This window comes from Coregonus lavaretus (genome assembly GCF_964263955.1).
Source record: "Coregonus lavaretus genome assembly, chromosome: 35".
NCBI classification, from domain to species: domain Eukaryota; kingdom Metazoa; phylum Chordata; class Actinopteri; order Salmoniformes; family Salmonidae; genus Coregonus; species Coregonus lavaretus.
The window spans coordinates 5,408,082-5,424,329 of NC_140022.1; the positions used below are offsets into that span (position 1 = coordinate 5,408,082).

At 42.7% G+C, this 16,248-nt stretch overlaps 2 protein-coding genes across 3 annotated transcripts; both read right to left on the reverse strand.

Annotated features, from left to right (window-relative positions):
• Positions 1-34: 34 nt before the first annotated feature.
• Positions 35-7,544, reverse strand: LOC311109673 (ubiquitin-protein ligase E3A). 2 transcript variants are annotated; one of them, XM_084152635.1, is made up of 12 exons: positions 7,098-7,544; positions 6,409-6,453; positions 5,670-5,908; positions 4,819-5,483; positions 4,069-4,635; positions 3,756-3,900; positions 3,289-3,494; positions 2,863-3,027; positions 2,535-2,690; positions 2,381-2,454; positions 2,088-2,231; positions 35-1,851 (listed from the first exon to the last, which is right to left on the reverse strand). In XM_084152635.1, coding segments are annotated over exons 2-12 (2,484 nt in total). In that variant the 5' UTR covers positions 6,411-6,453; positions 7,098-7,544; the 3' UTR covers positions 35-1,730. The 2 variants fall into 2 exon arrangements, with proteins under 2 accessions (XP_084008761.1, XP_084008760.1); XM_084152634.1 differs by having other exon boundaries at positions 7,255-7,543.
• Positions 7,545-11,057: 3,513 nt separating this feature from the next.
• On the reverse strand, positions 11,058-14,800 carry LOC311109536 (uncharacterized protein; the record flags this gene model as incomplete). The annotated part of the gene is made up of 6 exons (XM_084152460.1): positions 14,618-14,800; positions 14,081-14,100; positions 11,931-12,131; positions 11,547-11,752; positions 11,327-11,374; positions 11,058-11,177 (listed from the first exon to the last, which is right to left on the reverse strand). The coding sequence occupies exons 2-6, from the start codon at positions 14,094-14,096 to the stop codon at positions 11,058-11,060; spliced, it is 591 nt and encodes a 196-aa protein (XP_084008586.1). The 5' UTR covers positions 14,097-14,100; positions 14,618-14,800.
• Positions 14,801-16,248: the final 1,448 nt, after the last annotated feature.

Genomic DNA, 16,248 nt, shown 5'->3' on the forward strand with positions numbered 1-16,248 from the left:
GAGACAGTAAAAATTAAATGAACTCTTCACCAAGTACAAGTTAGAAAAAAGCAGTCACTTTTATTTAGCATGTTTTCACAACACTTGATTTTAAGCCTTTTATCAATAGAATTTTTAAAAAATGTAACCGTTAATTCAAACCAACCTATAAACTGACTGCTTCCCTTCCAAGATCATCAGGGTGAACGTTTTCCATTCACTGGGCCCTAGAGTCCTTTTACATGTTCAGGTGAGCAGCAACTTCAGCAGTACAAAACAGAGATACAAATAAACGAGGTACAGCAGAAACCCAAAAAAGCGATGGAGGAGGGGAAGGCTCAGGGCACAACATCTGAAATGTATTTGTTGGGGCAGCTTCTTCACAAGCAGCCCTGAGCACCGTTGTTTAGTGGCATTACTGTGAGCTGAGCTGGCTGACTGCTTACGCCTCGACAGACTGAAAGAAAGACCGCATCAGGATTCAGGATCCATTGACAATCCTAAGCAGTGATTACATCCCTATCGAATTGTCCAGAAACTAAAAGACAAATAAACTGTTTACTGTGCCAGTGCTGAGGGAATTCGCAGCGAGCTTTGCCAAATCAAAACGTAAAAGGGCTGTCGTAAGTTATTTTCTACACAGAGACAAATCTTCTAGATTTGGTTCTAAAGGAAGATACTCTAGCTAAACCTGGGACATATTTGGGGTTGGTCTTCTTGATGTGGAGACATCCAGAATAAATGCCATTCTGATTATATAAATGTACTGAGGATTACAATATAATACTGGTTAGACAAGGGCAACATAGGAAGACTTTAGAAAATAATGCTTTGAGAACAATCATGTACACTTGTGGCCAAAAAACCAAACATTCTGAAAATGTCTAAGTGCACTTACAACAGCTCCGGCAAAGTTTCAGTCTACTCTCAGTGCTCCCAATGGTGAAAATAATGGTGTCCCCCCCAAATGGCACACTAATGGGCCCTAGTCGAAAGTAGAACACTATATGGGGAATAGGGTGTCATTTAGGACTGCTCTTGGTAAACATTTTCTGAAGATGCTGTCTGAATGAAGTTCCAAACACTTCCATGAAAAACTGAGTCTGGTTCGAGAGGCAAAATAATATGGAAGGTGGGGGGGCAGGACATCATATTAACTCCAAGAGCTCACTGTTTCCCTAGTCACACCAGCTTCTGACTACAGGGACACAACCCAACAAGGTTTAGGCGATCGCAAAGTAACAGAGATGGGGACTGCAAAGCATGAATGGATGCAGCCTTTTCTTCTCTTACAAATGGCTTCTTACATTTTCATTGTCCCAATCCATATTATTAAATAATCCCAGCCCTCCTCTTTACCACCAAAAAAAGGTGTTAATCCAGTCAAGGATCAAAATAACCAATTTCAACCTTAAAATAAATAGTAAGGGAAAAAATCCTCTCTGTACATAAAAAAATAAAATACGGGATGCATTCGGAACACATTCACACAACGTGGGAAAGGAAACGTACGTTTGATCACATGAAGTTCAATGAAGCTGCTCCAAGAGATCGGGAAGCAGGCACGGACAAACTGGACTACTAGAGCACTCTACCTTTATAACAACCACTGTGTTTATTTTCTGATTTTCTCATCTCAAATGATTTTGTGTTGGTTGGTCTTCTTTCTTTCGTATTGTTTTTTCTGATATGGGTGAAGGAGGAGGTTGTGAAAAGGAGTCCTTTTGCAGTGTGGCAGCCATGGCCTCAGACTAGAGCATGCCAAACCCTTTGGCATAGAGGATGGCTTTGAGCAGTCTCTCTCTCAGCTTCTCCTTGGTGTCGTACTCCGGGAGCAGCAGCACGTTAAAGCAGGTGTGAGATGTGGGTAACCTGCAGAAAGGGGCAGAGAGGGAAGGGGTCAAAGGCCATTCATTTGGTATGGGATTACCCTGATGTTCCACTGTAATCTGAAGCCAATTCATCAATTTCCCCTAAAACCAAATGCATTGAAAGTACATGGTTAGATTTAAAATATATATATCACACATGACACATTTGCTAGTTGCATGTTTCCAAACTGATGTGAGTGTGATCTTTGTGGGCCTGCAGAAGGAAGATGTCCTCACCTGTCTGTGTCGGAGCCGTTCTTGGCGATGATCATCTTGAGCTTGCCCAGGCCTCCGACAGGGGCTCTGTCTGTGCCCGTGGTGAACTGCAGGAACAGCCTCTTCTGCTCCTCAGCAAACGAGTGCAAGGTCTCCCAGAACTCTCTGGTTGGTCAAGTACAGACAATGCTTTATATTAGTGTCATATTCAGGGATTTGGTCACTGTCCCGGATATCAGCAGCAGTTCAAATAGTTGAATTTCAAAAATGTTTGGACTGTCCTTTCACACACCTAAAATAAAGCAATTCCTTACTTAATAATGCGTGAATCTCTGCTGTAGCCCCCATCGTATTCTGTGGTTTCTTCAAGTGCTTGAAAGTCTAGGTTCTATGTGCCAGAGACATTATGGTGAGTTAAAATGATATTCAAAACACAAAATAAAAATACATCTATTTTCTACAGCTTACCCTGCTTCCACAGATGAGCAGCTCGATTTCCTCCGGCCGGAATAAATATTTCAGCGGGGACTCGTTGGTGACCATGTGAAAACCTCTTCTGAAGGCTTTGAACTGCTTCTCCACGCTCTTATTCAGCATGTACTCTGCATACTGAGCTACAAACTCCTGCAGACCACAAGATGAAACAACGGTATGATTCTCTGGACGCTACCTTATACTCTATTCAACCCCACTGGTCAAATAAGTTCCATCTAAAATAGAAAAAACACTAATAATTCCATGTCTAAAAGCATGATTTAGAATGAAATAATTTTCTTCACAAATTCTTGAAACTCACTTTTCTGTTCTCGTTGGTGACTGGAATTGTATCCCCATTTTCCCTTAAGTCGTACATGAGGGGGTTTCCGAACAGGTCCGTCTGGGATATCTGGAAGGTGATCATCATGTCCTCCTCCACACTACCCTCGTACTCTAACAGCTCCTTCAGACTCTGGTGCAGAACCTGCACACAGAACAGGACAGGACACAGGGGAGAGCAGACAGCAACACGCTATCAATAACACTCTCCGTTGTCTACCTTCGTACATACCACAATTTCAAATGGTATCTAGCTGTTAAGGTCTATATTGCCCTGAAATAAATTGCTAAGTAATATATTATGTAACGCCATAGGAGTCGACAGCCATGTCTCAGCACAAAGCTCTAAATACCACTCTGGGGTTTCAATATCATTAAACTCATAAACAGGACTTCAAATACTAACCGGATTGGAGTCTGCGAGGTCCCGGAAGGTTCCTTTCTTGCCCATGAGCTTTCTGTAGACCACCATTGGGAAGTGAACGTCCAGGATGCAGTTGTTGTAGATGGCCAGGCCCAGGACGATGCCGATCAGCGTGAACTGACCCTCGTTCTCAAACGAGGATGGGTTGAACCAGAACATCTTGGTGCGCTCGTCGTACGCAAACATTCCTGAGGAGGAGAAGGAAGCTGTGTTAAAGACAAGAAACAACCTTTACAATATCCAACACTAACCAACCACATCCACTGTAGTAACGACGAGGACATTTATAAAAACACAACAGCAACACAAACCAACCACATCCACTGTAGTAACGACGAGGACATTTATAAAAACACAACAGCAACACAAACCAACCACATCCAATCCCAGTCTCACAGTGAGAGTTCAGCTATGTTTCGACCGACTGACTGACAACTCTTGTTTCTCACCAATATCTGGGTTGAAGATCTCCTCCACGACAAGCTGAAAGAACTCTTTGGAAACCCCTCCTTCATCTACACCTTGCTCTCCTTCAAACTCCACATACAGCTGCTTCTTCAAGTCTGCAGGATTCTCCATGGCGATCATCTCAAGCTAACAGGAAGAATGGAATGAAAAGAAAGGGCTAAGACTAGTGTGAGGAATATAGTGGACACTCTCTCCAGTCAGTACAAACACCACTCCAATGCTTTTAAATCCTTGAGTAGACGAAACAACTGCACACTTCGGAGTGGGAGACACTAAACGGGGCCTTGGACTTACCCTGACGAGGGCGTCATCGATGATGTGGTCTCGGCGTACTTTAAGCCTCAGGTAGGGGTTGAGCTGCTGTCCCTGCACCAGGCTGTAGAGTACTGTGATGCGTCGCTCGCTGTACATGCGGATGCGGTTGTCGTAGTACAGGCCCAGGTTCTTGGTCACGGCGTTGAGGATGAACGGACACGTCATGAAGGAGAACTTATTCTCTGTCTCCACTTTAAAGAATGTGTAGTCCTTGTCCATCTCTAGGACTTCATTCAAGGGCTCGTTGACAAACTCCTCGAAGGGGATGAGGGGCCGCCGGCTGTCGGACGTCCGGATGGTCAACTCTGTCTCCAGGGGGTCCACCCGGGGGCCCTTCTTGTTCCTCCTCTCCTCCCCCAGCAGCTCCTGCAGCGTCAACTCGCTGGACTCAGGGATGGGCTCGTCATCCTCCTCTTCGTTGTGCTCCGTGTCCACCTCCCCTCCCAGCACGTTGGCATAGTAGACGATCTTCAAGCACTTGGTGGCAGCCACCACCGCATCGTCGTCGTTCACCAGGTTGCGGCTGTTGAACTCGTTGCTGACCACCTTAGTAATTGAAAATAATACTATATTTAATTTGGAAAAGTGAAAATGTATAAAGAATCTACCTTAATAATGATAACCATACATTTCATTTTATAGTGCTTTTCATTACAGAGGAATCTAATAGCTCTACGTAGGCATAATAAAAGAGGAAAATAATACTAAATACCAAAATAATCTAGCTACCTTGTAGGTGATGAGCTGCTGGAAGGTCTCCATTATGCGGTGGATGCGCTCCGCACTGTAGTGAGACCACAGGCGGGCCAGCTTGGCCAGCGCGGGCAGGGGCAGCTTGCTCATGGCCCTGCAGAACTGGGGCAGGGCGATCTCCAGGTAGTCTGGGCTGTGGAGGTTACTGTTCTCCATCACCACCACAAACAAGTTCAGGTAGTTGGGGTCCCGGGAGTAGACGTTGTGGTAAGTCAGGTCACATTCCACGTTGGGCGACAGGTAGACCAGCGCGTTGAGGAAGGCAGCTTCGATCTTATCATTGGACAGCAGTCTCTGGTAGACCCTCCTGACCGCGTCGATGTCCACAGACACCTCGTCAGGACCCAGCTTGCCCACATCGTTGTCCCCCGAGGCAGCGCCGTCTAACCGGGATGAGGAGCCGGGCGAGTCCTCCTCCATAGCAGCAGCTTCCTCCTCGTCCTCGTCTTTGTCCTCGTCCTTGCTCTGGAGGGACTTCAGCTCCTCCTTGGTGGGTGGTTTGGACAGGCGGAAGCTCTGCACCAGGCCCTCTGCGCTGGAGAACACCCGTCCTATGACCCGGATCAGAGGGGAGTAGTCCTCCTTCTCCGCACAGATGTGTAGGATCTCATACACTTTTTCCTCTGTTAGGTAATTCACATCTGGAAACACATCAAAGAAATACAGTTCATTAACGCAACACATAAAATATCCAGTTACGGCTAAAAAGTTAACTATTTCAGTTAAGTGTTCAGTCAAGATCGACGGTCTGATTCTGAAATTCTGCACAACAATTGAAATACTCCGAAAAGTACTAATGCACGAATGAGTCACTGATGCCAACACACCTTTGAAGTCATCCTTTACACAATGGTTCATTGTGGTGCCTTTCTTGGAGGGGTGCAGGTCGCACAGTCTGGCATTGCTCTTGTACAGCTCCAGGGCCTTGACGGCGGCCGCATTGTTGTCCAAGCGGCGGAAGCCCTGGGACGAAGCGCACCACGCATTCGAGCACGAGTCATTTCCACAGCCCTCCGTTAACTGGTGGTAGTAGCGCTCTATTAGATGCTTGGCGGCTGCTCGCTTCCTGCATTGGAGAGACCGTTCAAATTGGAAGCTTGAAGAGCTATGAAACTCATGGCTGGGAGTCTCAATCAAAACAGCACTGAAATCAGTCATGTCAACATCCACAAAGTGATAAACATTAAAAAAGGGAACTTAACGTCATATATAAATATCAATGTTTCTACATTGGAAAAGAGGTAAGCCCCTAGACATTCAAGAATGTAGACTTCCATTTTCAATGGGAACTTGGGGACACAGCATCCACTGTGTGCCTGCTACAATCAGCAGACCATGCAGGAGGGATGGTGTGTGGAAGCCAAATAGGAAAATGATTAATTTAAAAGGTGCATGGATGGAGACACATTGACAGAATGGTGGTGGACATTCATTGGTTAGTGAAAGGAGGGAGACATTAAATATTAGCATTCCATAGATAGAACATGGTGATTGACTAAATTAACTTACTGTAGCTAGCTATGTTAATCACAGAATGACATGACTGACAACTTAAAATAAACTTACATTCGGCTTGCTTCAGGGTTTTCTATGTCAGACTCCTCTTGTATTCTAAACAAACAAATACATCAATAGCATGTCAGGAATATGTAGCTTAATCTGTTGACAGAACCATCTAGCCTACCTACTACAGCTAGCTATAGCAGAGAAATTAACTAGCTTGTCTAGAGAGTGAAACGAATTGAACGACGTTAGCTAGCTAGTTAAGATAGTTATTGTGGCTAACAGCAAGCGAACACTATTTAATCTCACGTTAATGTAAACAAACTCCTGACTGATGATGAAATGGCTATAGGAACAGTGAATATAAATCTAGACAAAGACCAACACAAGTAGTTAACGTTGGCTAACTAGCTAGTAGCTAGTTAGCTAACGCAGACAGAGTGATGACAGTGCAGCTTGCTTGCTAACTAGCTTTTCGACTAGCCGGCAAATTCGTTCAGGTGATAGACAGCTGATAATACAATAGTGAGCTAACTAGCTAATATTTTCGGTAACATAGTTACAATTCTGCAATACATCGTCGTAGCTGTACGCTAACGTGAAATCAGAACAGCAAACGAACTATCTACCTAACAGTTATGTTAATAACTAGCTAAGTAGCATAGCTAGCTATCCAACTAGGTGTTGCTAAATTCACTTTTCAGGCCTATCTAAGGTAGATGGCTACGTTAACTAGTTACCTAGCTACCTACCTGGAAATCTGCAGGACAGTTGTACTTTCACTTCATTTTACATTTCAGTCACATAGCTAGCTAGCCAGAAACCACAAGTTGGGAAACATTTCATTGCTACGATACAAAACATGCATTGTTCCCCCAACCACGACACTCTATTTATCTCCATGCCGACCTGTCGTATCCTCCTGCAGGGGATGTCTCGGCCTGTGGTGGCGCACACTCACAGTCCCTCTCGTCGGAATTCATACGAGACTTTATCCCGCAGTTGCTCGTGATCCTGTATATCTGTATGAATGAACACTTCCTCTACAGGTTGGATAAATTTTCTGCAAAACGTTATGTTACTGCTAAATGATCTTGGCGGTGGTGGACGATTTTATTGAATAAGTAACTTCATTTAAGGCCTATTTCATGCTCTAGTCTCCGTTTGGTGTTTACAGCCATCTTGACTTCAACAACCCGACCAGGGGACACGTCCCAGAATGCAATGTTGCCCTCGGAATGTTTTGTTCAAAAGCCTTTTCCCTCACTTTTGAGCTCAGCTCAGTGATTTAACTACTGCAAAAATAGTGAAGCCTTTGTATGCTTGTTACAAACTCCTCCAAAATACATAGCTATCCCTATGATGTTCACTGGCAATCAAAGTATTCCTTGAGTCAGGCAACCCGGGTTCTGCCACTGTTCACTACACTGGTGTCAGAAGTGGGATGCATGTACTAACGTTTTAATTTTAAGCTGACATATGAAATTCATAAGGAATAAGATTTTTGAAGTGTCTGTCCTATATCTAAGAGATATAAGAAAGCTCAGGAAATATGTACAGTACCAGTCAAAAGTTTAGACACACCTACTCATTCAATGGTTTTTCTTCTACATTGTAGAATAATAGTGAAGACATCAAAACTATGAAATAACACATATGGACTCATGTAGTAACCAAAAAAGTGTTAAACAAATCAAAATATATTTTATATTTTAGATTCTTCAAATAGACACCCTTTGCCTTGATGACAGTTTTGCGCACTCTTGGCATTCTCTCAACCAGCTTCATGAGATAGTCACCTGGAATGCATTTCAATTAACAGGTGTGCCTTCTTAAAAGTTAACTTGTGGAATTTATTTCCTTCTTAATGCGTTTGAGCCAATCAGTTGTGTTGTGAAAAGGTAGGGGGGGTATACAGAAGATAGCCCTATTTGGTAAAAGACCAAGTCCATATTATGGCAAGAACAGCTCAAATAAGCAAAGAGAAACAACAGTCCATCATTACTTTAAGACATGAAGGACAGTCAATACGGAACATTTCAAGAACATTGAACGTTTCTCCAAATGCAGTCGCAAAAACCATCAAGCACTATGATGAAACTGACTTTCCACAGGAATGGAAGACCAAAAGTTACCTCTGCTGCAGAGGATAAGTTCATTAGAGTTACCAGCCTCAGAAATTGCAGCCCAAATAAATGCTTCACAGAGTTCAAGTAACAGACACATCTCAACATCAACTGTTCAGAGGGGACTGTGTGAATCAGGCCTTCATGGTCGAATTGCTGCAAAGAAACCACTACTAAAGGACACCAATAATAAGAAGAGACCTGCTTGGGCCAAGAAACACGAGTAATGGACATTAGACCTGTGGAAATCTGTCCTTTGGTCTGGAGTCAAAATTTGAGATTTTTGGTTCCAACCGCCGTGGCTTTGTGAGACACGGTGTGGGTGAACGGATGATCTCTGCATGTGTATTTCCCACCGTAAAGCATGGAGGAGGAGATGTTATGGTGTGGGGGTGCTTTGCTGGTGACACTGTCTGTGATTTATTTAGAATTCAAGGCACACTCATCAAGGCAAAGGGTGGCTATTTGAACAGTCTCAAATATAAAATATGTTTTGATTTGTTTAACACTTTTTTGGTTACTACATGACTCCATATGTGTTATTTCATAGTTTTGATGTCTTCACTATTATTCTACAATGTAGAAAATAGTAAAAATAAAGAAAAACCCTGCAATGAGTAGGTGTGTCCAAACATTTGACTGGTACTGTATATATTTTTTTACACATATAGTATTTAACCCCTTATTTGTGTTACTCAGATTGACACATAGACTCTAGGGTATAACCAGTGATGTTAAGACTCGTGCCCTTCCACAGATCCTGCCTCTTCTTTATTATTTTCCATTCATTTGATGAACAATGTTACATTGATATAGCCAGGCCTAATTTACAGAAATCAAACTAAATATTATCATGTGTTCATTGTTAGGCCAAAAGTGAATACTCTTCATCAGAAATTCTGGAACGTGGTCTTGCAGAGGGACAATGATCTTGAAAATATTAGAAAACATAAAACAAAAGATGTTAGTGTTGATTTGACCTGTGATTATTACTGTAATTACAATGATGATATTAATGAATCCTTTAAACCTACTGGAACCTACTTTTGCCACAGATGTGCCACATCCTGCAAGAAAACACTGTACGAAGGCAGCTGCAGCATGAAAACCATAACCACTGGAAAGAAAATAATGATTTCAAAGTGACCTGTCTGCTTCAGAGATATGCTGCAGTTCTGACTTTTGTTTAAATAGCTACATTATGGCAGATGCCATCCATAAGTTTGACTTCTATTTAAAGTGTCTCCCCAACACTAGACAGAAAGGAGGATATTTAATACACTGAGCAAAAATATAAACGCAACATGTAAAGTGTTGGTCCCATGTTTCATGAGCTGAAATAAAATATCCCATAAAAACGCACAAAAAGCTTATTTCTCTCAGATTTTGTGCACAAATTTGTTTACATCCCTGTTAGTGAGCATTTCTCCTTTGCCAAGATAATCCATCCACCTGACAGGTGTGGCATATCAAGAAGCTGATTAAACAGCATGATCATTACACAGGTGCACCTTGTGCTGGGTTGTGTCACAACACAATGCCACAGATGTCTCAAGTTTTGAGGGAGCATGCAATTGGCATGCTGACTGCAGGAATGTCCACCAGAGCTGTTGCCAGATAAATTAATGTTAATTTCTCTACCATAAGCCGCCTCCAATGTCTTTTTAGATTAAACCGCCCTCACAACCGCAGACCACGTGTATGGCATCATGTTGGCCAGCGGTTTCGGATGTCAACGTTGTGAACAGAGTGCCCCATGGTGGCAGTTGGGTTATGTTCTGGGCAGGCATAAGCTACGGACAACGAACACAATTGCATTTTATCGATGGCAATTTGAATGCACAGAGATACGATGACGAGCTCCAGAGGCCCATTGTCGTGCCATTCATCCACCGCCATCACCTAATGTTTCAGCATGAAAATGCACGGCCCCATGTCGCAAGGATCTGTACACAATTCCTGGAAGCTGAAAATGTCCCAGTTCTTCCATGGCCTGCATACTCACCAGACATGTCACCCATTGAGCATGTTTGGGATGCTCTGGATTGACGTGTACAACAGTGTGTTCCAGTTCCCGCCAATATCCAGCAACTTCGCACAGCCATTGAAGAGGAGTGGGACAACATTCAAACGGCCACAATCAAAAGCCTGATCAGCTCTATGTGAAGGAGATGTGGCACGCTACATGAGGCAAATGGTGGTTACACCAGATATTGACTGGTTTTCTGATCCTCGCCCCTACCATTTGTTTAGGGTATCTGTGACCAACAGATGCATATCTGTATTCCCAGTCATGTGAAATCCATAGATTAGGGTTTAATGAATTTATTTCAATTGACTGATTTCCTTATATGAACTGTAACTCAGTAAAATCTGTGAAATTGTTGCATGTAGCGTTAATATTTTTGTTCAGTGTAGTAGTTGCTGATGTATAGTTACTTTATAATTTGCAATGATATGACATACTTTGACAAAGCTTGGAATCCAAGCTGGACAGCCACGATTTCTGGCCTGTAAAAAAAAAGAGAGGAAGAATTAGTACATCAAATACAGAGATGATGTATTCAAAATTATGATTAATTGATATCATACCATAAGAGCTATGTCAAGCTTCTGCTTAATCTTTTTGACTGCTGCATCATTGCGAGGACAGTCCAGTAGTCCTCCCTGGCTCTCATGGAACAGACAGTCCACAGGATGTCCGGTCTGTAAAAAGAGATGAAGAAGTATCCAGTACATCAAATACAGAGAGATGCTGTACTCACAATGATGATTCATTGATACAAAACCCCAATTACAATCTGTGTGACAGCTACAGAGTTCAGTAACACAGTCTAAATTGTGAATGTACTTACCCGCCTGTTACCCTGCTCAGGGATACTGATCCATTCTTCAGCTCCAATCTATAGGAAACACTCATTACAAATACTAATATTTGATTCATACTACAACTATTTATTTTCTCTTACACTATCAGAACTGTGTAATAAAATACTTTGGTTAACTATATGGTTTTGCATTTTGAGCTATTTAAAGAGAGTGGCCCTCCCTGAACCTTGAATTAGGGTTAGCTACCTTTGGCTGTATGTTCAGCCTCTTCAGAACCGTGCTAACTGCTGCATCATTACGAGGACAGTCCAGTAGTCCTCCCTCGCTCTCATGGAACAGACAGTCCACTGTGAGTATTACATCACGTCTGGTCACTAGTCTGCTGCTGCCAGGTACAGTGAAGTCTGGGCTGAAGGTGTGATGCAGCACTACCAGAATGACATCTTTACCAGCTGTCAAGAGAATGAGGGAATACGTCAAAATAAACCAATAAGCATCTCAAATAAAGAATTTAGTAATATAATTTATGTCGTTGGTACATTTTGAGTAAATCTGGTGTGGAAAGAGAATATCTGGTATAGAAGGAAATAACATTGCTTGGGAAGTTATATTTGGGATGAGTTACTGTACTTGGAATCTGTTGCAGTGCTGCTTCAATATCAGTCCCAGCGCGGGAGACGATGGGACAGAAAGCCATGATGACATCACTCTCCACTGGAGACTTGACTTCCGTAAAACATCTTGTGGTGTTGTTGAGTTGTCTCATAAACTGAATATGAGATTCCAAAGTACTGCCAGTCTCAACTGTGTAGTACCTCATCTTGTATGCCACTTAGACAAGAGAGAGAAATCAAAAACGTTATTTATAAAAGTATTAATGTTGGTGTTAATTGGAACAATGGATATTTGGATCATACAGTGAGGGAAACAAGTATTTGATCCCCTGCTGATTTTGTACGTTTGCCCACTGACAAAGAAATGATCAGTCTATAATTTTAATGGTAGGTTTATTTGAACAGTGAGAGACAGAATAACAACAAAACAATCCAGAAAAAACGCATGTCAAAAATGTTATAAATTGATTTGCATTTCAATGAGGGAAATAAGTATTTGACCCCTCTGCAAAACATGACTTAGTACTTGGTGGCAAAACCCTTGTTGGCAATCACAGAGGTCAGACGTTTCTTGTAGTTGGCCACCAGGTTTGCACACATCTCAGGAGGGATTTTGTTCCACTCATGTCAAAAATGTTATAAATTGATTTGCATTTTAATGAGGGAAATAAGTATTTGACCCCCTCTCAATCAGAAAGATTTCTGGCTCCCAGGTGTCTTTTATACAGGTAACGAGCTGAGATTAGGAGCACACTCTTAAAGGGAGTGCTCATAATCTCAGTGTGTTACCTGTATAAAAGACACCTGTCCACAGAAGCCATCAATCAATCAGATTCCAAACTCTCCACCATGGCCAAGACCAAAGAGCTCTCCAAGGATGTCAGGGACAATATTGTAGACCTACACAAGGCTGGAATGGGCTACAAGACCATCAAGAAGCAGCTTGGTGAGAAGGTGACAACAGAAACGCAAAAGACCTGTCAATCTCCCTCGGCCTGGGGCTCCATGCAAGATCTCACCTCGTGGAGTTGCAATGATCATGAGAACGGTGAGGAATCAGCCCAGAACTACACGGGAGGATTTTGTCAATGATCTCAAGGCAGCTGGGACCATAGTTACCAAGAAAACAATTGGTAACACACTACGCCGTGAAGGACTGAAATCCTGCTGCGCCCGCAAGGTCCCCCTGCTCAAGAAAGCACGTATACATACCCGTCTGAAGTTTGCCAATGAACATCTGAATGATTCAGATGAGAACTGGGTGAAAGTGTTGTGGTCAGATGAGACCAAAATGGAGCTCTTTGGCATCAACTCAACTCGCCATGTTTGGAGAAGGAGTAATGCTGCCTATGACCCCAAGAACACCATCCCCACCGTCAAACATGGAGGTGGAAATATTATGCTTTGGGTGTGTTTTTCTGCTAAGGGGACAGGACAACTTCACCGCATCAAAGGGACGATGGACGGGGCCATGTACAGTCAAATCTTGGGTGACAACCTCCTTCCCTCAACCAGGGCATTGAAAATGGGTCGTGGATGGGTATTCCAGCATGACAATGACCCAAAACACATGGCCAAGGCAACAAAGGAGTGGCTCAAGAAGAAGCACATTAAGATCCTGGAGTGGCCTAGCCAGTCTCCAGACCTTAATCCCATAGAAAATCTTCGGAGGGAGCTGAAGGTTCGAGTTGCCAAACGTCAGCCTCGAAACCTTAATGACTTGGAGAAGATCTGCAAAGAGGAGTGGAACAAAATCCATCCTGAGATGTGTGCAAACCTGGTGGCCAACTACAAGAAACGTCTGACCTCTGTGATTGCCAACAAGGGTTTTGCCACCAAGTACTAAGTCATGTTTTGCAGAGGGGTCAAATACTTATTTCCCTCATTAAAATGCAAATCAATTTATAACATTTTTGACATGCGTTTTTCTGGATTTTTTTGTTGTTATTCTGTCTCTCACTGTTCAAATAAACCTACCATTAAAATTATAGACTGATCATTTCTTTGTCAGTGGGCAAACATACAAAATCAGCAGGGGATCAAATACTTTTTTCCCTCACTGTAGATCAGCCAACTATAAGAGTATTGTAGGTTTAACCGTTTACTTTACAGTGCACCCCTTAATCAAAATCTTAAATTATACAAAAGAGCCCTGTTGAAAATTACCTCTGTGTTCCAACATGGATCTATAGAAAGTGAATGAACAGACACATGGGTTTATTAGTCTAGATAGATACATTCAGGATAATAAAACTACAACCAGTATACAAACTATTAAGATAACCTATCTTTCTCTATGGTCCAAACTGGGTACAGCAGCGTGAAGCTATTTCATATTCTAAACATTAACTTGTTTTCTCTAATCTTTCACAATATCTGGCACTAGAGTACTTTGCAACCTGTCCTTCTACTGGAACACATGATTTCTTGGAATTAGAAAGTGAAAGGAATGTGTTAGTGTAAATGTACTTACTGCCTCTGTTTTATTCTACATTCATTGAATTACTAATCTAAAAAACATTCCATTAAATTCTGCACTGCCAGTTTCCACTTAACCATGTTTACTGTTTATTCCTGTTGTAGACATAGAATATTAAATGATCACAAAACCTATCATGACACCCACACAACTGTAAATGATAGTTATGGTGTTCATGTTGAACATGAATTGTCAATGAAAGGAAATGAGGAAAGTAGACTTACCCTGCAGCTATGGGATAATTTTCTGTTCCCTGTATTGCAGCTATGGGATAATTTTCTGTTCCCTGTATTGCAGCTATGGGATAATTTTCTGTTCCCTGTATTGCAGCTATGGGATAATTGTCTGTTGACTGTATTGCAGTTGTGGTTTGAAGTGATCTGTTCCAATAGCTAAACTAAGAGAAAGTGAAACTAAACAGCAAGATAAACCATGGGTTACACTAGTTACCACAGCCACAGAGTAAAAATAGGTCACGTTCATTAGGTCGACACAATGGAAAATGTCTAAACTCATAGCAACAGAAAGCTAAATAAAACATTTCTTATTGGCTAAGTTCAATTAGTTACTCCCCATTTGTTAGTTAACTACAGTTCGGAGCCTAATGAACAACCCAAATCAGTAAAGTCAGTCCCCCACCTTTCAATAAGGTCACACAGGAAGTCGAAGGTGTGCACAGCTTCCTCCTTGTCTTCGTTGAGTGGCAGCCAGGAGAGCCAATGGGGAAGGATCTCGTTGACGTTGGCACACTCGGGCCTGAACCTCATGACCTTGCCCACGGCTGAGATGCAGTTCTCTGTGGCGTTGACATTCTCCTTGACCTTGGAGTCTGGAGACTGGATCACTCCCACCAGTAGGGGCAGGGCCTCTGGAGAAGAGAGCAGAGTGCATAACCAGTCAGGAGGGGGATAGAAAGACAGATACACTCACAAATGTCAAGGCCCTCATGTAGAACGTGCAATAAGCAGTGCAGGTAACATACAGTGAGGGAAAAAAGTATTTGATCCCCTGCTGATTTTGTACGTTTGCCCACTGACAAAGAAATGATCAGTCTATAATTTTAATGGTAGGTTTATTTGAACAGTGAGAGACAGAATAACAACAACAAAATCCAGAAAAACGCATGTCAAAAATGTTATAAATTGATTTGCATTTTAATGGTGGAAATAAGTATTTGACCCCCTCTCAACCAGAAAGATTTCTGGCTCCCAGGTGTCTTTTATACAGGTAACGAGCTGAGATTAGGAGCACACTCCTAATCTCAGCTGTTACCTGTATAAAAGACGCCTGTCCCCAGAAGCAATCAATCAATCAGATTCCAAACTCTCCACCATGGCCAAGACCAAAGAGCTCTCCAAGGATGTCAGGGACAAGATTGTAGACCTACACAAGGCTGGAATGGGCTACAAGACCATCGCCAAGCAGCTTGGTGAGAAGGTGACAACAGTTGGTGCGATTATTCGCAAATGGAAGAAACACAAAAGAACTGTCAATCTCCCTGGGGCTCCATGCAAGATCTCACCTCGTGGAGTTGCAATGATCATGAGAACGGTGAGGAATCAGCCCAGAACTACACGGGAGGATCTTGTCAATGATCTCAAGGCAGCTGGGACCATAGTCACCAAGAAAACAATTGATAACACACTACGCCGTGAAGGACTGAAATCCTGCGGCGCCCGCAAGGTCCCCCTGCTCAAGAAAGCACATATACAGGCCCGTCTGAAGTTTGCCAATGAACATCTGAATGACTCAGAGGAGAACTGGGTGAAAGTGTTGTGGTCAGATGATGCCAAAGAGCTCGATTTTGGTCTCAACTCAACTCGCCGTGGTTGGAGGAGGAGGAATGCTGCCTATG